Here is a 23508-nt window from a genome sequence, read left to right on the forward strand (position 1 = left end):
GGGCTCCTTTAAAGCTCTCTGCTCCAGACTGCAGGGAGATGAGTCTCCTGACTCTATAAGGGCTGTGTCTCTACCTGTAACACTGACACAGAGCACAGTGAGACTGGGGCTCCTTTAAAGCTCTCTGCTCCAGACTGCAGGGAGATGAGTATCCTGACTCTGTAAGGGCTGTGTCTCTAACTGTAACACTGACACAGGTCACAGTGAGACTGGGGCTCCTTTAAAGCTCTCTGCTCCAGACTGCAGGGAGATGAGTCTCCTGACTCTATAAGGGCTGTGTCTCTACCTGTAACACTGACACAGAGCACAGTGAGACTGGGGCTCCTTTAAAGCTCTCTGCTCCAGACTGCAGGGAGATGAGTCTCCTGACTCTATAAGGGCTGTGTCTCTACCTGTAACGCTGACACAGAGCACAGTGAGACTCCGGATTGGCAGGGACAGTAGCATCTCCAGCAGTGGGCGGAGAAGGACAGGGTGCTCTGGAGTGTCTAGGAGGGCAGGGAGCAGTGAGCTGAAGACTCTGACCCTGCAGGCTGCCTCACCCACATGGCGTAACGACAGGACAGCTGTGCCGAGGCTGCTGGGGTGTGAAGTTTGTTCCAGGTTAAACAAACAGCACACTAAGGAGACAAACAGCCTCAGCCTGTGTGAGCCAGGGCAGATGTATTGAACTGCAGCCCAGCCAGTTCCAGACCAAGGAAAGATTAGCTGGAACTGGAGGCTGTGGGTCACTCTGGAGATGAGCACTAAGGAACAGTCTATCTCTGCTGCTGAGTCACTGTCTCGCACACACAGAAACACACACACATGCACAAAAAAAACACACAGAAACATATACACACTGGACACACAGTCACAGACACGCGCTGGACACACAGTCACAGACGCGCGCTGGACACACAGTCACAGACGCGCGCTGGACACACAGTCACAGACGCGCGCTGGACACACAGTCACAGACGCGCGCTGGACACACAGTCACAGACATGCGCTGGACACACAGTCACAGACGCGCGCTGGACACACAGTCACAGACGCGCGCTGGACACAATGCTGTGTCTTCTAACACCACACCGCTCGTCAGACTGCAGCAACACTGCTACAGCCCCACCTGCTGATCACTAAGTAACACTGCAGCTGACTTCATTTCTCTGTGTCAGTATATACAGTACACACACGACCACACGTTAAGGCACAGGGACTCCTGTGGGAAACCCTGCTTATACCCCGTACTCCACCGTTTTCATCCCGATCTCACTGGGCCTTACTGCAATGTACTGTCTTTTAATCATCAACATCATTATTATCATCACGTCTGCAGCACTTTACAGTGCTTTACAGGTAATGAGCATCACCTCCACCACCAGTGTGCAGCCCCACCTGGATGATGCGCCAGTCTGCTCCCCACACACCAGCTCTCAGTGGGGAGGAGAGCAGAGGGATGGAGCCAGTTCAGATTATCAGGGATTATTAAGAGGCCATGATGGGTACATTTGGCCAGGTCTGGGGTTTGAAGGATGGCACTCTTTCACAGTCTAGTGTCCCCCTCACTATACTGGGGCATTAGGACCCACACAGACGCAGGGTGAGCTGCCAGCTGGGAGTTACTGGGTTGTAATAGCTGCTGGTATGTTTTACGCTGATTTCACTGGGATTTACTGCAGTGTCCTGTGTTTTACCACAGTGCTACACCACAATTACCTTCCAGAAACAATAGTGTGCTTTTAGCTTGACTGTGGAACTGTGATGTGCTTTGCTCTAACTGTAAGAACACCTTGGTGTTGTATTTAGTAATCAATCATCTCTCAATTAAAATCTGTTCAATTCAAAGGGCTTTATTGACATGAGTGAGCTGTTCCAGTATTGCTAAAGCACAGCAGCAGACAACACATAGCTACAACAGTTCCTGAACTACTCTGTAAAAAAGAACACGTACAGAACAGAACAACTAGCAGGATACTGAGGAAAGAGCAACTCTGCCTACAGAAATCTCCCTCCCACCCTCTCCCTTTTCTCCTTCTCCTGACCTCTCTGTTTGTGTTTCCTCTCCCCCCTCCCGTCCCTCTCCTTTTCCTATTCCAGTCCCACTCCAGTGCTACTCCAGCCCACTCCCACTCCCACTGCCACAATTCTCTCAGGGTTTTTCCAGCTGGATGTCCGAGCCCCTCAGGTTGGCAACATCCTCATAGGGTCCATGGACTTTGGATCGGGATATGTCATGATACATGGAGCACTCATCCAGATTGAGACCCTGGAGAGAGACAGGAGACTCCTTGAGAAGTGAACACACACAGTAGGACAGGAGACACACTGAGAGAGAGGAGAACACAGAGAATCCCTCAGTAATAAACACACACTGTAGGACAGGAGACAGTGAGAGAGAGGAGATCACAGAGAATCCCTCAGTAATAAACACACACAGCAGGACAGGAGACACAGTGAGAGAGAGGAGAACACAGATAATCCCTCAGTCATAAACACACTGAAGTGTGTGAGAGAACTGAGGCAATAATTTAAATAATGCAGGAGGATATGCAGTAATTATACAGAAAAAATACACAAAAAATCACACCAAAGGCAACATTCTCTATCTGTTCTGTCATTTCATATTCTTCTCACCTCATAGATATTCTCCTCCTCCTCTCTCCTCTTCTTCTTAAAATCCAGGGACTTTTCACTCTGTTGCTTCGCCTTTAGATAAGGAAAGAGACACTAAGTACAACTATAATGATGCTTCAGCACAACACACAGTGACTATTACAGTATCTTCACTGAATACTGTTATAGGACTGTTTCATTACTGAATACTGACTAATATTTCATGTACGGAGCACACTATTATAGTACTGTCTTTATTGACCTCTGACTGTAATCATTTATACATAGATCACAGTGACTATTACAGGGTTGTGTCTATCCTGAACACTGACTGCAGTATTTTCAACATGAAGCACAGTGATTATCACAGGACTGTGTCTTTACTTAGCACTGACTGTAATATTTTATACAGGAAGCACAGTGACTATTACAGGCCTGTGTCTTTACTGAACACTGACTGTAATATGTAACACTTCTGTAACATTTCCTGTTTTATACAGGAAGTATTATGACTATTATGGGACTGTGTATTTACTGAATGCTGACTGTAATATGTTTAAAAAATCACAGCCAAGGTAACTACAATCCTGTCATAGTCACTGTGTTTCATGTATTAAAAGGACTGTGTTTACAGAACATTATGATATTTTATACATGAAGCACAGTGATTATTACATGCCTGTGTTTACTGAACACTGACTAAAATATCTTATATATGTAACAGTGATGATTACAGGACTGTCTTTACTGAACTCAGACTATACTATTTTATAGAGGAAGCACAGTCATCATTACAGGACTGTGTCTTTACTGAACCCTGACTGTAATATTTCACATATGAAACACAGTGACTATTAGAAGATTGTGTCTTTACTAGACACTAGATTGCCCTGTCTTGTATGTGAGTGCAGGGGTCAGTACCTTGCACAGCAGGGCAGTTCCTGGCAATAATACACACAGCATCAGAATCACTGCCTGCAACACAATGACATGGTTCTTGGTCCTCTCACTGAGGTTGATCAGTTTTTCTGAGGTATCTTGGAGAGGAAATTAGGAGGGAGAGATAGACACCAAGAAGGACAGAGAGGGGAGGTAGAGAGAGGATTAGAAGTCACCATCTAAGTTTATTTTTCAAATAAAATCAGGTTTTTTAAAGATTAAAAGAGTTGGTGTATCAGAGCTTTTCTGTGAGTGTGATTTTCTTTCTGCCTAATACTAGGAGAGAAGGTCTGTGTGTCAGTGAGTCAATGAGAGACTGCGCGAGTCAGTGTGAGAGTGTGGGTCAGTGCGAGACAGTGAGAGAGAGAGTGTGAGTGTGTGAGACAGTGTGTGTCTGCGTGGGACAGTATGGGACAGAGTGTGTCAGTGTGTCAGTGAGTCAATGAGAGACTGTGCGAGTCAGTGTGAGAGTGTGGGTCAGTGCGAGACAGTGAGAGAGAGTGTGAGTGTGTGAGTCAGTGTGTGAGACAGTGTGTGCCTGCGTGGGACAGTATGGGACAGAGTGTGTCAGTGTGGACAGTGTGGGGGACAGTGTGGACTCACTGTAGATCTTCAGGTAGGTCCCGGGAGAGAGGAGCGGGGTGGACGACGTGTTGTCCCGCAGGGAGCAGCGGTACAGCTGGGTGTCGTCCTCGGTGGCCTGCCGGATGGTCAGCGTGACGCAGGTCCAGTTGCCCTTCCTGTCCTCCGCCCGAGTGACGCGGTCATCCAGGGTGACGTTCCGCTGGCGGCTGGCGGTGCGGTTCCCGGCCCCGGGGGCGAGGCCCTCCCACCGCGCGCTGAGGCCCGCCCGCGCGGACTTGTAGCAGCAGGTGACGGTGGCGGTCTGCAGCCGCTCCACGCGCACGGAGGGGGGCTCGACCTGCAGATCCACCTCGTTGTGCAGGAAAGCGCCCCCTACTGCACACAGAGCTGGGGACACAGAGGGGCCTCCCGTGAGCGCCCATCTCCGCGGGGGGGCGAGGAAGAGGAAGGTGGCAGGAGGAAGGTGATGAAGACAAAGGTGGCAGGAGGAGGAGGAGGGGAGGGCGAGGAAGACGAAGGTGGAAGGAGGAGGGGGAGGGGAGGAAGATGAAGGTGGCAGGAGGAGGAAGGTGATGAAAACATCCTGTTCACTGCAGCTGCTCTGAGAGGAGATGAGGTTCAGTGGAGCAGAACTGAGCATCTAAAAATACTGATACACACTCACACTAAGATACACACACACACCAATACACACACCGAGATACACATACACAATGCACACACCAAGATACACACACAATACACAAACCGAGATACACACACACCGAGATACTGTAGACACATACCCAAATACGCACACTGTGATACAGACACATACCAAGATACACACAAACACTGAGACACAAACACACACTGGGATAAACTAATGCACTGTGAAGATCACACAATGACACAGAGATGAGCAAACACAATAATGAAGAACCAGAGTGAAACACACAGCAATAAACACACTGACACACAATATAGAACATGCCGACAGTAATACACACAACAATGAACACACTGACAGTAATATACACACAGCAATGAGCACACAATAAGGAACACTGACAGTTACACACACAACAATGAACACACTGACAGTAATATACACACAGCAATGAGCACACAATAAGGAACACTGACAGTTACACACACACTGACGGTAACAGACACACTGACACACAATAAGGAACACTGACAGTTACACACACACTGACTGTAACAGACACACTGACACACAATAAGGAACACTGACAGTTACACACACACTGACAGTAACACACTGACGGTAACAGACACACTGACACACAATAAGGAACACTGACGGTAACACACACACTGACACACAATAAGGAACACTGACGGTAACACACACACTGACACACAATAAGGAACACTGACAGTTACACACACTGACTGTAACAGACACACTGACACACAATAAGGAACACTGACAGTTACACACACACTGACAGTAACACACTGACGGTAACAGACACACTGACACACAATAAGGAACACTGACGGTAACACACACACTGACACACAATAAGGAACACTGACAGTAACACACACACTGCCGGTAACACACACACTGATGGTAACACACTCTTCTCTTCCTCCTCCTTTCTCGTGAGGACTGTCTCGATTGCTACCGATTCCTGATCTACAGAAGTGAGGCCGTTCAGGTCAGGACCACAATCACACACACACACACAACCCCAGCCCCGCCGCCATCGCCCCTCTCACCCGCGACGCCCAGCAGTGTGATCCAGCGCGCCATGACCGTGGCTCACGGGCAGAGTGCAGAGTGTGCCTCCTCTGGTCTGGCAGCGCCTCCTCTCTCTCCTCTCCACTCCCCCTCTTCCTCCTCTCTCCTCCCCCCTCTTTGCCTCTTCCTCCTCCTCTCCCCGGGTCAGGAAGGGTGGGCTCTGTGCTCGCCTGTGATCGTCTGCACACAGGAACCCTGCTCCCACACCCAGCTACACACCACTGCACCCCGACACAGCCCAGCCTTCTCACACCACACACACACAATAACACACACTAACACAGCCCAGCCTTCTCATACTTACACAGACACACACCCTCACACACAAAGACACACAGAGCACCACATACACAGTGTTGAAACATTTCTGCGTTTATTATAAAACTGTAACAGGATTACAGCGTACCTCTGTCCTCAGTATACATACAAGAGTGCGCTCCGAAGCGATCACACAGTACAGCCTGCAGCCCAGGGCTGCTCTCTCGCGCTCTCTATATATATCCCTTTGTATACATACAGGAAATGCATAGATCCGGAGAGCAGAAAGACCTGCAGTTTCACACCTCTGAGATGCAAATCCTAAAAATGAATCATTAAAAGTCTAAGATGCATTATAAAAACAATGGCTGGAACCCGGGCATTTTAGCACAGAAAGCCCAGGGTTCGAGAAGCAGAGAAAAACAGCAGTAAGGTGGAAGAGCAGTGTGTGTGTGGGGGCTGAGTTTGTGCCAGACACAGACACCCAACAACAGACAACAACCACACACAGACACCCAACAACAGACAACAACCACACACAGACACCCAACAGACACCCAACAACAGACAACAACCGCACACAGACACCCAACAGACACACAATAACAGACAACAAACACACACAGACACCCAACAGACACCAGACACACACAGCAAGCAGATCCACAGGGAGCCTGACACAGAGGCACACAGAGAGCCCGTGTACAGAACTGGGTTTTGTTTTTCTCCTTCTTAAAGAAACGTTAAAAGACGTGTTGAATGAGCTACGCTGTTAAGAGTGACACACAGGAGAGAGGACGCAGAGCAGAACCGCCATCACTGCTCCTCCCTGTCGACACGTCTCTGGAGAGCAGGCAGGACACACCAACCGCAGAGACAGAAACCGTTACAGGAGAGCTGTCTGCTTGGATCCGCTTCAAGAGCTCTGAACCGGTTTTACAGGCTTGAGCAAAGACAGCTCTGCTCTGTCAGAGTCAGTGAGTCTGATTATAATCCCAGTGAATCACTAATCCAGCTCCCAGTCCAGTCAGACCAGTCCAGCCTGGAGACTCTCAGACTGCTCTGTCAGTGTCAGTGAGTCTGATTATAATCCCAGTGAATCACTAATCCAGCTCCCAGTCCAGTCAGTCCAGTCCAGCCTGGAGAGTCTCAGACTGCTCTGTCAGTGTCAGTGAGTCTGGTTATAATCCCAGTGAATCACTAATCCAGCTCCCAGTCCAGTCAGTCCAGTCCAGCCTGGAAAGACTCAGACTTTATTTAAATGTAAAAATGTATTAAGTTCCAAACTGGTCAAGAATTGATGGAGAAAGAAACACACACAAAAACACTGCTAAAAGTTAATATATAAAATGCATCATAGTTCAATTTACATGGAACATTTTTTGGCAGTTGAAATAATAATTAAAAAAGAACAAAATGGAAGAAAAAATATATAATTTTGGTCCCGTTTTCAACTTTGGAGTTTTAAGTAAATATTTACTAAAAGGAAAAATCCATAATAATGATAAGTCCTGAATAATGTATCAGCAGAAAATATATATACCATTATACCATAATACCATAATACAAAATAGCACTACTACTTAAAAACAGTGATCATGAGAAAAAACAGTCCTGCCTGTGATGGGGACGGTACCGCAGTCAGGCCCCGTCACACAGCACACACAGCACGACGGGACGGTACCGCAGTCAGGCCCTGTGACACAGCACACACAGCATGACGGGACGGTACCGCAGTCAGGCCCCGTCACACAGCACGACGGGACGGTACCGCAGTCAGGCCCTGTGACACAGCACACACAGCATGACGGGACGGTACCGCAGTCAGGCCCCGTGACACAGCACACACAGCACGACGGGACGGTTCCGCAGTCAGGCCCCGTCACACAGCGAGACAGGACAGCAGTCCAGTCCTGTGACACAGCGAGTGCAGTCAGACCGGTCGATACCGCAGTCAGGCCCTCAGTGTGCGTCAGCTCGTCTGCAGCGTGAGGGCTCCAGGTCCAGGGAGAGTCAAGAGGAGCAACAGGCCACCTGCAGAGCTACCACATCCTTCTCACTGCTAGTCTCCATTCCTCTGTCTGTACCCCTCCAGCCAGCCGGCTCTATCCCTTATCTGATCTTCCTATCCACTGTCCTCTCACTCCTCTGCTACCTCCAGCTCACACCCTCTCTCACCCGTCCCCTCCAACTCCAGCTACAAGCGCTGCCCCTGTCCTGCAGCCACGCTGACACGGCAGCCAACATCAGCAATAATAACCATGGTGACCGCAGGCCAGGCCTGAGGCTCCTCCCCCTCCCTTGACAAAGAGCCCCATGCATCACGGGGTGCCACGCCCCCCCATACGGACACGCCCCCCAGTACTGGCACTCAGACTCCTCAGATAGCAACACAGGCTGCCGTCACACACCAAAAAGGAAACTGGAATAAATAAAACAACACTACCATTGAAGAAAAAAAAACTGTTTTTGGCTGATTTTAAAAAATAATATTTCCCATTATATATAGAGGTCCATCACTGACTCTAGTCCCTCAGAAAGGTTCCCAAATCTCATGCAGAAAACATTACAAGGTGAGTTTGTTTTGGCCATGTTAGATTTTGGAAATAGCCTGACTTTAAGAGTCTTATCTGTATCTCTGGCACAGATCACAGTGAGACTGGGGCTCCTTTAAAGCTCTCTGCTCCAGACTGCAGGGAGATGAGTATCCTGACTCTATAAGGGCTGTGTCTCTACCTGTAACACTGACACAGATCACAGTGAGACTGGGGCTCCTTTAAAGCTCTCTGCTCCAGACTAGTGCAGGAAATGGATATTTCATTATCTATAAAATGTCCACTATTCCATTATCTCACTGTTCCAGCATTTGAACCAGGAAAGAGTGGGAAGAAGAGTCTGTGGTGCTGAAAGGTCTGTTATATATTATGATTGTGTCATAAGATACAATCAAGGGAGACATGTGAAGTAAAAACTTGCCTTACATGTGGTAAGGGCTGACATGAACTAGCTAAACATGTTAAAACTCTAAAACACATCGTTCTGCATTCCATACACAGAACAGAAATACAGATAGATTGTACTGTTTTTCACCGGTTTCAGCAGAAGATTTCACAAAAATCCTTAATCCTCCATGTGTGTTGGCATTAACCCAATTAACATGCGAGAACGCCTATGATCCCTGGTCTCCCGATCCAGAAAACCCTTCCCAATGATAATGTAATAAGCATTTCCTGCCACCGCAGTGGACACGCCCACTCGCACACAGCACTTTCTCTTTATTGGTCACAGGACTCGTCTTGTACCAACCCCTGTCAATGCCCCGCCCCTTCCCCCCCCCCTCCCCCTCACAGCAAAGCCCTGGGTTTGACTGGCTCTGGCCACTCTCAATCTTCACAGAGTGGGAGGCCAGGCAGAGAAGCAGAATATTGAAAAGTCTACCCAGAAAGGATGAGTAGAGGGACATAAACTAGCCAGCAGAGTCCAGACATCACTAATCCATCCCCAACCGTAAATCCCCATCAGACAGTCCAGCAACAACAGTGATCTACTGAGAGACAAGGGAGAGGGAGAGAGAAGAAGCCGAAATATTATTGTGATGCTGTCGCCGTACAACTGAACTTTTAGCACACTCATACTCATTACTAATGCTAATAAATCAATTCAGTGATCACTGCGCAGTACAAATGCTCTGTCAGTTCACCTTTGGGTCCAGCAGGGGGCACTGTGGTCTAGGAGAGACTCTGCTGTGAGAAAAAGGCTTTGGACAGACACTTGTGCAGCTTGTGATACTCCTCCTCCAGACCCTGGGAGAGAGAAAGGAAGGGAGCAGGGAGCAGGGATTAGAGAGGGTGGGAAGAGTTCAATAAATTCATAAAGCCAATTCTGAGGGCTGCCTCTAGAGCTCATTCCAGGGCTTGTAGTGATTTCCTCTAGGATCTGTATTGATCTCTCAGTGTTAGGAGTGTCTCTAGGGTCTGTATTGACCTTTCAGTGTTAGGAGTGTCTCTAGGGTCTGTATTGACCTTTCAGTGTTAGGAGTGTCTCTAGGGTCTGTATTGACCTTTCATTGTTAGGAGTGTCTCTAGGGTCTGTATTGACCTCTCAGTGTTAGGAGTGTCTCTAGGGTCTGCACTGACCTCTCAGTGTTAGGAGTGTCTCTAGGGTCTGCACTGACCTCTCAGTGTTAGGAGTGTCTCTAGGGTCTGTATTGACCTTTCATTGTTAGGAGTGTCTCTAGGGTCTGTATTGACCTTTCAGTGTTAGGAGTGTCTCTAGGGTCTGTATTGATATCTCAGTGCTAGGGGTGTCTCTAGGGTCTGTATTGATATCTCAGTGTTAGGAGTGCCTCTAGGGTCCATACTAGAGACCCTCAGTCATTCTCTCACCTGCAGCTGTCGCAGCTTTTCCTCCAATAACTTCAAGCTGCGCTCCACCGTGGTCACCTGATCATGTGACAGGAGCAGCGGGGCACTGATGCCACACTCCTCCTGACCCGGCCCGCTGTCGTCCTCGCCTGCCCGCTCTGCTCGTCCCTCCGCGGCGGCGCCCTCTTCTGAACACAGACAACTGGAATCACTCCCTGGCTGAGCCACTGACACCTTGATACAGTGTGTTTGCTCAGTGACCAGGAACACACCTGGAGACTGGCGGCTGTCAGTGTCACGACGCTCATCTCCTGCCCCTCCACTCTGGTCACTAGGCTCCTCCCCCTCTGGCCCAAGACTGGGGGGATTCTCAGACACAGGTGAGATTTCTGACTGGGGCTCTTCTGACAGGCTGATGCTACGCACAAGCATCCGCTTAAGAGAGTGAACTGAGAGAGAGAGAGAGATCAATACAGACACTCTGACTGGACACTCCAGTACATGAACACTGCACTGAGAGAGAGAGAGGGGTTAATACAGACACACTGACTGGACACTCCAGTACATGAACACTGCACTGAGAGAGAGGGGTTAATACAGACACACTGACTGGACACTCCAGTACATTAACACTGCACTGAGAGAGAGGGGTTAATACAGACACACTGACTGGACACTCCAGTACATTAACACTGCACTGAGAGAGAGAGGGGTTAATACAGACACACTGACTGGACACTCCAGTACATGAACACTGCACTGAGAGAGAGGGGTTAATACAGACACACTGACTGGACACTCCAGTACATTGACACTGCACTGAGAGAGAGAGGGGTTAATACAGACACACTGACTGGACACTCCAGTACATTAACACTGCACTGAGAGAGGAGGACAGAGTGATATACAGTAAGGAGTCTACAGAACCAAAGAATGACGAATCAGTCATTCTACCTTCATCCAGAGCCCCATTGGCTAACTTCTCCTCGGAGGCTTGTCCTAGAGTGATGGGATCAATGCCATTGGCTGCGAGAAGAGATGCCCACGAGGCCCCGCCCCTCCCGTCCAGCAGGCTGTCCTTGTCTCTGTCTGCAAGGAAAAAAGCAACTAGCTAAGATCTCAGCGGACTCTCAGAGAAAGTGAAAATGCGAACACTACTTTACCAGTGTGGCTCAGAACACGTTGATTTCCAATGAAATTCCACCTCCCTCCCTCTTCCCTTCCTCCTGAGCCCCCTCCACCTATCTCCCTCTCTCATCCCCCTCTCCCACTCCCTCCCTCACCGGTGCTGCTCAGGTGCGCATCCTTCAGTGAGATCGCTCCGTTGTCCGTGGGGCTGAGGGGAGACGGGATATGGCTTTAGAGAGGAAGAGGAGGGGTGAAGATTAGTGAAGACAGCAATGCACGGTCAGCAAGTGTTAAAGGATCTATATCAGCACGTGAGCATCTCAGTGTTAGCGATATAATACTGGGATTGTTTCCAGTAACAGTATCAGTATTAGCACAGTCTCAGCAGGACCACAAGCGCTAGCAGTTCAGTACGGGTGTTAGAAATCGTCTTGCCGTCAGCATCAGTGTCAGAGCTGCAATCAGAAACAGCAGCAGGAACAAAAAATATCGGTATTGAGAAGTAACAGTGTCACAGTATTGGTATCGGTAACATAAACCTTATTAGTATGAGAAACAGAATGAGTATCGGAGTCAGAGTTAGTGTTAGTAACAGAATCAGAGTAACAGAATGAGTGTCAGTATCAGAGTCTGTAACAGAATGAGTATCAGAGTCTGTAACAGAATGAGTATCAGAGTCTGTAACAGAATGAGTATCAGAGTCTGTAACAGAATGAGTATCAGAGTCTGTAACAGAATCGGTGTCAGTATCAGAGTCTGTAACAGAATCGGTGTCAGTATCAGAGTCTGTAACAGAATCGGTGTCAGTATCAGAGTCTGTAACAGAATCGGTGTCAGTATCAGAGTCTGTAACAGAATCGGTGTCAGTATCAGAGTCTGTAACAGAATCGGTGTCAGTATCAGAGTCTGTAACAGAATCGGTGTCAGTATCAGAGTCTGTAACAGAATCGGTGTCAGAGTCAGAAACAGAATGGGTGTCAGAGTCTGTAACAGAATGAGTGTCAGAGTCTGTAACAGAATGAGTGTCAGAGTCTGTAACAGAATGAGTGTCAGAGTCAGAGTCAAAAACACCACATTAGCGCTCACAGGGTGGGGCTCTGTGGGATGTTTCCAGGGGGCACGTAACTCCCGAATCTCTTCCTCTCCACAGGGGCGGCCACAGCTGCCTGCTTCTGATCAGCAGCTGCAGATGTAATCAGCTCTGTCCAGCTGAGGGAGAGGGACAGAGACTGATAAAGACACAGCGTGGCTCCTGTAGAGAGACATACTGAAGACAACAGTGAAATAATAGAGCCCCACCCCCTTCCTGTCCCCCTGTCCCCCCTCCATCCATCTCCCCTCCCTGTCCCCCTGTCCATCCCATCTGTCCCCTGGTCTCTCTGCGAGTGTCCGAGTGCACAGCCAGCCTGCCAGAGAGACCTGAATCTTACTTCTTCATCTCCGACACGGTCTGGGCCACCAGCTCGTAGATCTGAGCCCCACTGTCCCAGGTGAAGATAACGTAGAAGGCCTTGCGGTCTGGGGGGACAGAGAGCAGAGGATCAGAAGGGTCAGTCCTCAGGGCAGGAACCTCCTGAGCAGCCGGAGCCCAGATTCAGTGTCCAGGTCAGTTCCAGGGGTCAGTGATGAGGTCAAGGGGTCAGTGCGTCACCGCTGGAGACGTCATCAGGAATGAGCTTCGTCACAGGTAAGCCCCAGTGGTCACACTTGGGGTCAGTCCTAGATGTTCTGGGGAAGTTTTCACCTCTTCCCCAGAACATCTAGGAGGGGTCAGGAGTCACTGTCAAGGTCAGTACTAGTAAGTACAACGCCCAGTATCAGGGTCAGCTGAGGGATTAGTTCTGGTCAGTGTTTGGTCAGTAGTAGAGCTAGTTGGTGGTCAGTGTTGGGGACAGTAGTAGGGTTGTTGATGGTCAGTGTTAGGGTCAATAGTAGGGTTAATTGGCGGTGAGTGTTGGGGACAGTAGTGGGTTTTGTTGTTGGTCAGTGTTGGGGTTTACAGTTCAGGTTGTTAAGGTCAGGGTCAGGAGGGTAACTGGTCAGCCACAGGGTCCTCACCAGTAGCCACATCCCTGAGGAAGACAGAGCCCAGTTTGATGATGGGACTGAGCATCTGCTTCCCCTCCTGGACTCCAGTGGTGCTCTTGCTCTGACATTTCAGGACCATCTTGTCATCCTGCTTCTGCAGCAGCACCAGGATATCAGTGAGAAGCAGCGCCTGGACATCTGGAAACAGAGAGAGAGAGGGGTTAATACAGACACACTGACTGGACACTCCAGTACATGAACACTGCACTGAGAGAGAGAGGGGTTAATACAGACACACTGACTGGACACTCCAGTACATTAACACTGCACTGAGAGAGAGAGGGGTTAATACAGACACACTGACTGGACACTCCAGTGCATTAACACTGCACTGAGAGAGAGAGGGGTTAATACAGGCACTGACTGGACACTCCAGTACATTAACACTGCACTGAGAGAGAGAGGGGTTAATACAGACACACTGACTGGACGCTCCAGTACATGAAAACTGCACTGAGAGAGAGAGGGGTTAATACAGACACACTGACTGGACGCTCCAGTACATTAACACTGCACTGAGAGAGAGGGGTTCATACAGACACACTGACTGGACGCTCCAGTACATTAACACTGCACTGAGAGAGAGGGGTTAATACAGACACACTGACTGGACGTTATGTTTACTAACCTATGGCCTTCTCCTTTGTGACTCTCCAGGTCAGAGGTCCTTCAAAGATCATCCGTCGCTGGGTCAGATCAAGATTCTAAGCAAGAGTGGACACAGCGATGAAGACAGAAGTGTATTTGACAAAACAGAAGAGCTACAAGATTTATACTGAAGACAAGCAACACCTCAGTCCATTGCTCTCTTACCTTGAACTCTGCCATAAGTTCATTTGAGGGCTTCAGTCCCGACACATCTAACCTGCGCTGGTAATCCTTCAGACTCTGAGAAATACAAGCAATATCATGATGTGGCTGATGATGTTCAGCATCACCATCATTATCACGGTCATTATCATCATGATCACAACCATCTGGTATCACCATCAGAACTGTAGAGTCACTGTAGAGACACTCAGTCCAGCTCATCTGTATCTTCACACTGACACTCCTTCATCATCATCAGAGCTGTAGAGTCACTGTAGAGACACTCAGTCCAGCTCATCTGTATCTTCACACTAACACTCCTTCATCATCATCAGAGCTGGAGAGTCACTGTAGAGACACTCAGTCCAGCTCATCTGTATCTTCACACTAACACTCCTACAAAATCAGAGCTGTAACGTCATATTCTCTTGTAGTTCACATCACTTTCTTCGACTCAAACTTTTCCACTTTTCTTACCAGCAGGTTCTCCATGTTCTTCACTTCATCGTTGACATGATTCAGAATCTTTTTGCAGCAATCTGCTGCCTGCTGGATACGGTTTTTCTCTGCTTCATCATCTGTGAGAGAGAGGGGTTAATACAGACACACTGACTGGACACTCCAGTACATTAACACTGCACTGAGAGAGAGAGAGGGGTTAATACAGACACACTGACTGGACACTCCAGTACATTAACACTGCACTGAGAGAGAGAGAGGGGTTAATACAGACACACTGACTGGACACTCCAGTACATTAACACTGCACTGAGAGAGAGAGAGGGGTTAATACAGACACACTGACTGGACACTCCAGTACATTAACACTGCACTGAGAGAGAGAGGGGTTAATACAGACACACTGACTGGACACTCCAGTACATTAACACTGCACTGAGAGAGAGAGAGGGGTTAATACAGACACACTGACTGGACACTCCAGTACATTAACACTGCACTGAGAGAGAGAGGGGTTAATACAGACACACTGACTGGACACTCCAGTACATTAACACTGCACTGAGAGAGAGAGGGGTTCATACAGACACACTGACTGGACACTCCAGTACATTAACACTGCACTGAGAGAGAGAGGGGTTCATACAGACACACTGACTGGACACTCCAGTACATGAACACTGCACTGAGAGAGAGAGGGGTTAATACAGACACACTGACTGGACACTCCAGTACATGAACACTGCCCTGGGAGAGACGCAGACTGACCAGTGCTCTTGGCAATGTTCTCCAGCAGCAGGGGATACTTAGTCAATCTCTGCATCTCAATGGGGATGATGTCCTTCAGCTGGAGACGTCGACACTGTGGTTTACTCTCTGCCTCCTGAGAGTCAGAAATAGACTGTTACCTGTGCTCAGGTGTGCCAGCGAGGGATACCTGTGCTCAGGTGTGTCAGAGGGAGGCTCACCTGTATGAAAGTGTTGAACTTGGGGTCCTTCTTCTGCCGGCCCTTAATGAAGTCCAGCGCGTAAGACTGATGACTGCAGAACCGGGCCGAGAGCTTCTGGAACCACTCCCCCTCAGCTCCACTGAACTGCCAGGCCAAACGCAGGCCCGAGGAAAACGGGTTTTAATGAAGGTTTTCATCACTGGCGTCACTGGCGACTGCTCTAGGAGCTGCCACCTCTAGTGGTGAAACTGTGAAATCAGCTAGAGTGGACCATGGACATTGTGAAGAAATTCCTTAAAGTTGACAAGTAATATTAGTGATTTTAATCAGTACAAGTTAAACCAATCGACTGTGCCTCTGTGTTTCGACCCGTAAAATAACGATTCTGGAATTCGCCACAGCCCGTGCGGCCCCTACCCGGCTCAGCAGGGTCTGCCCTATGGCCTTGACGATGAAGCTGCTCTCCTGCCGCAGCCTCTTCAGGCTCTCATAGAAGGAATCTGCAGGGGCAGAGAGAGGAGGTGAACTAGAGAGGCAGGGCGGACCTCTGAAGACACGGAGTGAGGCCAGCTCGGGACACACGAATACAAACACCGCAGGCTGCTACAGATAGTGGCCGTGAACACTTCTAGACATGTAGACAACAAAGACTCCACTACAGAAATGTATGTACCGTAGGTTCCTATAGAGACAGGAGACACCAGAACAGAGATGTGTGCACTATACGCTCCTACAGATACTGTGCAGACAAAAGGGATTATGCACTATAGACTACTATAGAATAGAGTAGACTCCATAAGCATATACTACTCTAGAGTAGATATATGCAGTATAAACTGCTACAGAGATAGTGCAGTCTCCAGTGCAGAGCACTACACACTGTCAACTTGTACATAAACAGTGAAGACTCTATTCTGCTATTCTATTGCAACGGTACAATTTGGATCACGGCTCTGATCACGACACTGCAGAGCCCGGAGTGGATCGGACTGCTGTCCAGGGGCCGAAGCTCACTCACAGTGCATCTCGATGATCTCTTCCAGGTTGGGGAAGATGGCCTCCAGCTCCGTCGAGGTCATGATGGACTCGCGCTCCATGGGCCGGGCGAAGACGTTCTGCAGCACGGTCAGCATCCGGACGTGGGCGTGCTCCGTCAGGAACAGCTCTGAGAGGGAGAGCCCAGGGCCGCTGAAAGACCGTGTCCATCGTTCTCCCTGTCCCCATCCCGCCCCACCTTGCCATCTCTCCCACCTCCCCCTGCAGTTCTCCTTCCTTCTCTCACCATTGATGACCTCCTGCCTCTTGGTCTCCCTCTTGTTCAGGGTCCTCGATGTCTCCGGCGGGATGCACTCTCTCCAGTTGGGGGGGTCCTGCTCCAGCTCGGCTGTGCGGGGCTCGCACTCCTCCGCTGGCGCGCTGACAGGGCCCGGCTGGGGCTGGTCTGCTTGCACCGCAACGCTGTCCGAGCTACCCAAGGGGAGAGAGAAACTAACCTCACCGGCCTGTGTGTTTACTGGACACTATAACAGTTTATACATGGATCACAGTGACTATTCCTGAACACTGACTGTGATCTTTTATACACGAAGAACTGTGACTATTACAGGACTGTGTCTTTACTGAACACTGACTGCAATATCTTATACATGAACCACAGTGACTATTACAGGACTGTGTCTTTACTGAACACTGACTGTAATATCTTATACATGAACCACAGTGACTACTACAGGACAGTGCCTTTGCTGAACACCGACAGCAATATCTTATACATGAACCACAGTGACTACTACAGGACAGTGCCTTTACTGAACACTGACTGTAATAGTTTATACACGAACACAGTTCCAGGTTTGTCTTTACTGTGGAGTGTTTCTCTGTTCCTCTCCCTGCCCACTCTCTCCCCACCACTCCCTAGCGCTAGCTGTCCCTCCCTCGCGCCGTGACATACGAGGCTGCATGTCTGTGGTTGGGGGGGTGGCTGGTGGCCGGAGAAGGGGGGCCGGTGGCCGTGCCGGCCGTCTGCAGGTCCACGTCGCTGCGGGAGCGATTCTGCTTCGCCCGAGACGAGCCGCGATGGGACCGGCGGCGCTCCACACACAGGCTCTCGCTGCGGCCCAGCTTTATTCCTCCCACCCTGCAGGAGAGGGGCGGAGAGAGGGAGGGAGACAGGCGGAGGAGGAGAGGCACAGCATGAGAAAGAGAGGAGAGAGAGGATGGGATGAGAAAGAGAGAGAGTGGAGAAGGGACGGGGGGGGAGGTGGAGAGATGGGGAAAGAAACAGAGGGAGAGAGGGATATGGCGGAATGAAGGGTGGGAGAAGGAGGTGAAGATTGAGGGGAAGGATAGAGGAGAATGTAAACAGAATATGGAGCAGAAGAAGACAAAGAGGTGGCGAGAGAGACGGAGATACTAGCAGTTCCAGTAGCTGCTGCCCTATTGTACCCGGGTCAGTCAAAAGAGAGCTAACATCCCGATTTCCTGCAGTCCGATTTGCAGGACCCTTTAGGCTTCGTAACGGGGCTTTATATTTCAGTATACAGAGGAAATCCACCAACCTCTACTGCTGTAGAAAGGATTCATGCGTTTCCTGTATAATTGCATTGGCAATAATAAGATCCCATCTTCACTGGATGGTGGACATTATTACCAGTGAACGTGATGCTTTATTCATGAAGCACAGTGACTATTACACTAATGGGTCTTTACTGAACACTGACTGTAATATTTTATGCATGAAGCACAGCGATTATTACAGGACTGTGTCTTTACTGAACACTGACTGTAATGTTTTATACATGAAGCATAGCCCTTATTACAGGACTGCATCATTACTGAATTTCCGACTGCAATATTTTATATATGAAGCACAGTTCCTGTTAGAGGACTATCTCATTACAGAACACAGTAATACCGCGAGTTCACTGTTGAATTCCGGAGAGCGATACTTAGCCATGCAGTGAGTGTGTGTAGGTGTGTGATTGTTAGTAGGTGAGTGTCAGTATGTGCCAGGCCCCAGGGATCAACAGCCGTCCACAGTCACCAGAAGACACCCACCTTGGTTTTTTCCTGTGAAAAACACACGAGCCCACGAGTTAATCACGGCGTGCCCCCAGTGAGCAGCGGTTCACAAGCACACAGCGCTGTGCGTACCCTCGGCGCCACTCCACGCAGTGAAGCAGCGGCACGGAAAGCAGGCTGGGACACGAGGACAGGCCGGCGAGCCGCGCAACACGACAACGGAGATCAGCGCTATACAAGGACGCGACACGCACAACACAGCGGGGACAGACACAGACCGAGGCCGCCGACGAAGCTTTGCGTAGTGTAGTCCCTTCACAAACTCCCAGGCTGACCCAGGGGACATAAGCACAGGCTGTTAGATTCTGGCAGAAACTCCGATTGTATAACCCTATATACTGTAAACGCGTCTATTCATCTCGATCTGGAACTGTACACACACGTCTTCCAGTATGGACCCTAGCCCTGTGAGCTCCTGACGGTAGGGTAGCAGTTGGTCATGTCATCAGTGAGCTGGCTATACAGCAGCAACAGCGATGCTGCAGTACTGACCTATGACATCAATGGGTGCAGAAAAGCCCGATCATTTAGAAATTGTTTTTCTAACAAATCTGGACGAGCCCCTTATTTCTGTTCTGTTTTGGAATAAACAGGTGTGCGTTTTTCCTGTGGGAATGACCTCACACAGGGAAGAAAGGAGAAAAGGAAGCCGCTCGATCCTGAGGAGCAGCATGTCTCTCACCGACAGCACTGCCTACACAAAACACCCAGCTGTCCTCCTGGTCTAACAGGACTGGACCAGCTGTCCTCCCGGTGTAACAGGACTGGACCTGAACCACCGGACCAGCTGTCCTCCTGGTGTAACAGGACTGGACCTGAACCACCGGACCAGCTGTCCTCCTGGTCTAACAGGACTGGACCTGAACCACCGGACCAGCTGTCCTCCTGGTGTAACAGGACTGGACCTGAGCCACCGGACCAGCTGTCCTCCTGGTGTAACAGGACTGGACCTGAGCCACCGGACCAGCTGTCCTCCTGGTGTAACAGGACTGGACCTGAGCCACCGGACCAGCTGTCCTCCTGGTCTAACAGGACTGGACCTGAACCACCGGACCAGCTGTCCTCCTGGTGTAACAGGACTGGACCTGAGCCACCGGACCAGCTGTCCTCCTGGTGTAACAGGACTGGACCTGAACCACCGGACCAGCTGTCCTCCTGGTGTAACAGGAGTGGACCTGAACCACCGGACCAGCTGTCCTCCTGGTGTAACAGGACTGGACCTGAAACACCGGACCAGCTGTCCTCCTGGTGTAACAGGAGTGGACCTGAACCACCGGACCAGCTGTCCTCCTGGTGTAACAGGACTGGACCTGAACCACCGGACCAGCTGTCCTCCTGGTGTAACAGGAGTGGACCTGAACCACTGGACCAGCTGTCCTCCTGGTGTAACAGGAGTGGACCTGAACCACTGGACCAGCTGTCCTCCTGGTGTAACTGCATATTAACCGAACACGGGCAAGTTAGCCACACAAAGACATACAGCACATACAGTATTTGTGAAGTGCTAAATGCAGTACTTGGATGTTGTGGGCCAGTATCTAAGTACATCGTGATCTAAGCACCTACTAACAGAGAGAGAGAGACAGACAGACAGGCGAGAGAGAGAGAGGGAGGGAGGGGGGAGGGGAGGCGGGAGGGGGCGGGGTATAGAGAGAAGTGGGCGGGCCCAGAACAGTGGGATCCTCCTCCGGGTGTCCACGGCGACGGCGGCAGCAGCAGCAGCGGCGGCGGCAGCGACAAGGGCAGCGGGCGCACAGCGGGATCCCCCTCCGCCCCCCTTCCCAGCCACCACAGACTGGGGGTCCCTGCAGCCAGAGAACCTGGGACCCTCTCCACCACACAAGGGGACAAGCCACACCCCCCCAGGGCACCCACAAACACTCGGGGGTCTTTCTACCTGTGCACCTGTCTGTCACTCACTCACTGCCTGCCTGCCCACTCACTTCTCTGTTTCAGCACTCTCCTCAGACGGGGTGTCGCAGGGAGGGGGTGCATCTGGAGCACAAGAGCCCCCCCTCGCCCCTGGGGACTGGTCTGCACTGTCGCTGAGAGACTGGGAGTCAGAGCGTCCACTGGAGGCAGCTGAGAGAGAGAGGGGTTAATACAGACACACTGACTGGACACTCCAGTACATTAACACTGCACTGAGAGAGAGAGGGTTAATACAGACACACTGACTGGACACTCCAGTACATTAACACTGCACTGAGAGAGAGAGGGGTTAATACAGACACACTGACTGGACACTCCAGTACATTAACACTGCACTGAGAGAGAGGGGTTAATACAGACACACTGACTGGACACTCCAGTACATTAACACTGCACTGAGAGAGAGGGGTTAATACAGACACACTGACTGGACACTCCAGTACATTAACACTGCACTGAGAGAGAGAGGGTTAATACAGACACACTGACTGGACACTCCAGTACATTAACACTGCACTGAGAGAGAGGGGTTAATACAGACACACTGACTGGACACTCCAGTACATTAACACTGCACTGAGAGAGAGGGGTTAATACAGACACACTGACTGGACACTCCAGTACATTAACACTGCACTGAGAGAGAGAGGGGTTAATACAGACACACTGACTGGACACTCCAGTACATGAACACTGCACTGAGAGAGAGAGGGGTTAATACAGACACACTGACTGGTTCCAGTTCTAACCGGTGTCGCTGTGGGTGGAGTCTGGACTGTTGGTCACGCTGATGGTGACCTGTGACCCCTCGCTTGTATCGGGCACCACAGTCAGGCTGCAGCTCCCAGGTTTCCGGGTGGAAGAGGTGGGGGGGTCAGCAGAGGGTCGGCCGTTAGACTTGTGGGACGTCTTGTCGCCTGAGGACAGAGAGGCAGCTGCTCGTGAGAATGGCAGGCGATGGCCGAGTGTGGGCACACCCCGCGGTGCTGCAGTCGCTGCGTCGTTCGGACAGAGAGGAGAGAGCAGGCAGGGGGTGATGGGAGGAGGCCTGGGTGTCTGATGAAGAGATGGGTTAGTCAGGGACAGGGGTGGGGGCAGACTCCTTCCACAGCACAGCCATGAGCACAGGCCACTCTCAGGGGACACTGGACCTCTCTGTCTGTCTCTGTCTGCAGGACAGTCCTTTCTGTCTCTCTCCGTCTGTCTCCTACAGGACAGTCCTGTCTGTCTCTCGATCTGTCTGCAAGATAGTCCTGTCTTTCTGCCTGTCTGTGGGATAGTCCAGTCTGTCTGTCTCTCTCTGTCTACAGGACAGTAGGACAGTCCTGTCTATCTATAGGGCAGTCCTGTCTGTCTCTCTGTCTGTCTACAGGACAGTAGGACAGTCCTGTGTCTCTCTGTCTCTCTTTGCTGTAGTAAAGTTACAGTCAAGCAGCTCTAGGCCTCAGCCAGCCTGTATTTAGTGTTGATCGAGGACAGATGAGGGGACGAGGACGCACTGTGGCAGGAGGAGGAACACGACCCGAAAACGAGAACAGGAAACAGACAGCGACGATCAGCCCCATGCACCACTCGCCCCACTCCCCACCCTTTCCGATTGGTACATGCCAGCATGCAGAGGGTTTAGATTAGTGGGGAAGGGACCATGTCATGAATACGGGGGGGGGGGATCTAAGGTACCTTCACTGTCCGTTTTAGACGGTCTGCTTTCAACATCTGCAACAAGAAAGCAGACAGGGCAAGAGATTGTGGGTGTTTTGAAAGATCCAGTTGTCAATGTGAACAGCACCAGCAGGAGCAGCAGGGCTGCGGTCTGTGACTTGGCCCGGCCCTGTGGCCGCTGGCGATACGTACTGCCTCCCCCGATCCAGCTCGACGTCTCCCTCAGGAGGTTGGACAGGATCTTGTGCTTCGAGGAGGGCTCGTCAGGCTTCTTCGGCTGGGGGAGAGATGGAGGGCATCACTTCACCTGGCTGTCTGCGTGTCTCCGAGCGTCTCACAGTGTGCCTCACAGTGTGTCCCACAGTGTGTCCCACAGTGTGTCCCACAGTGTGTCCCACAGTGTGTCTCAGAGCGTCTCACAGTGTGTCTCAGAGCGTCTCACAGTGTGCCTCTGAGCGTCTCACAGTGTGCCTCACAGTGTGCCTCACAGTGTGCCTCACAGTGTGCCTCACAGTGTGCCTCTGAGCGTCTCACAGTGTGCCTCTGAGCGTCTCACAGTGTGTCTCACAGTGTGTCTCACAGTGTGTCTCACAGTGTGTCTCACAGTGTGTCTCACAGTGTGTCTCACATGTGTCAGCATGTGAGAATTAACAGTGTGTCAGAGTGTCAGTCAGGGGCGACAGCTGCACTGGATCACAGATCCGGCTCTGACCTTCTTCTTGAAGAAGAGTCGGGATTTCTTGCTGTCGGAGGACTTGGTCCTGACACCCAGGTGCTTCATGTAGGAGACAACAGCAGTAAACATGGCCGTGCTGCAGAGGGGCAGAGGGAGGGACACCCAGAGAGAGAGAGACAGGGAACATGATGTCGGAGAAAAGGATGACCTCATTGCTGGAACAAA

General features: G+C 50.5%; 2 protein-coding genes across 9 annotated transcripts in view; both read right to left on the reverse strand.

Annotated features, from left to right (window-relative positions):
- Positions 1 to 1815: 1815 nt before the first annotated feature.
- Positions 1816 to 5963, reverse strand: cd79a (CD79a molecule, immunoglobulin-associated alpha). Its single transcript, XM_015336396.2, has 5 exons — positions 5854 to 5963; positions 4141 to 4509; positions 3520 to 3635; positions 2620 to 2691; positions 1816 to 2251 (listed from the first exon to the last, which is right to left on the reverse strand). Exons 1-5 carry the CDS (start codon positions 5885 to 5887, stop codon positions 2135 to 2137), a joined length of 708 nt encoding a protein of 235 aa, XP_015191882.2. The 5' UTR covers positions 5888 to 5963; the 3' UTR covers positions 1816 to 2134.
- A 263-nt stretch (positions 5964 to 6226) lies between these two features.
- arhgef1 (Rho guanine nucleotide exchange factor (GEF) 1) overlaps positions 6227 to 23508 on the reverse strand; it is a 31759-nt gene continuing 14477 nt past the window's right edge. For 2 of the 8 annotated variants that reach the window (XM_069185283.1, XM_069185290.1), the window contains 22 exons: positions 23320 to 23419; positions 22800 to 22884; positions 22626 to 22661; positions 21695 to 21862; positions 20957 to 21095; positions 17884 to 18069; positions 17215 to 17399; positions 16951 to 17097; positions 16350 to 16432; positions 15951 to 16076; positions 15751 to 15865; positions 15001 to 15101; positions 14527 to 14601; positions 14342 to 14417; positions 13684 to 13851; positions 13056 to 13143; positions 12712 to 12834; positions 11781 to 11854; positions 11452 to 11586; positions 10519 to 10946; positions 9834 to 9936; positions 6227 to 9677 (listed from right to left, as the gene is read on the reverse strand). In XM_069185283.1, the coding sequence (XP_069041384.1) occupies positions 9862 to 9936; positions 10519 to 10946; positions 11452 to 11586; positions 11781 to 11854; positions 12712 to 12834; positions 13056 to 13143; positions 13684 to 13851; positions 14342 to 14417; positions 14527 to 14601; positions 15001 to 15101; positions 15751 to 15865; positions 15951 to 16076; positions 16350 to 16432; positions 16951 to 17097; positions 17215 to 17399; positions 17884 to 18069; positions 20957 to 21095; positions 21695 to 21862; positions 22626 to 22661; positions 22800 to 22884; positions 23320 to 23419 (2713 nt within the window). In that variant the 3' untranslated portion in view covers positions 6227 to 9677; positions 9834 to 9861. Of the gene's footprint in view, positions 9681 to 9833; positions 9937 to 10518; positions 10947 to 11451; positions 11587 to 11780; positions 11855 to 12711; positions 12835 to 13055; positions 13144 to 13683; positions 13852 to 14341; positions 14418 to 14526; positions 14602 to 15000; positions 15102 to 15750; positions 15866 to 15950; positions 16077 to 16349; positions 16433 to 16950; positions 17098 to 17214; positions 17400 to 17883; positions 18070 to 20956; positions 21096 to 21694; positions 21863 to 22625; positions 22662 to 22799; positions 22885 to 23319; positions 23420 to 23508 lie in introns of all 8 variants that reach the window. The other 6 variants (XM_069185288.1, XM_069185287.1, XM_069185284.1 and 3 more) reach the window with 6 other exon arrangements.

This window comes from Lepisosteus oculatus, chromosome 27 (assembly GCF_040954835.1).
Source record: "Lepisosteus oculatus isolate fLepOcu1 chromosome 27, fLepOcu1.hap2, whole genome shotgun sequence".
NCBI classification, from domain to species: Eukaryota; Metazoa; Chordata; class Actinopteri; order Semionotiformes; family Lepisosteidae; genus Lepisosteus; species Lepisosteus oculatus.

Excerpts from the sequence above, each read along its gene's own strand:
- cd79a (XM_015336396.2), bottom strand. The coding sequence starts at position 5,887 with ATGGCGCGCTGGATCACACTGCTGGGCGTCGCGG. Across the intron at positions 4,510-5,853 it reads CACACTGCTGGGCGTCGCGG|CTCTGTGTGCAGTAGGGGGC; the intron begins GTGAGAGGGGCG and ends CTGTGTCCCCAG. Across the intron at positions 3,636-4,140 it reads GACCTACCTGAAGATCTACA|ATACCTCAGAAAAACTGATC; the intron begins GTGAGTCCACAC and ends TTCCTCTCCAAG.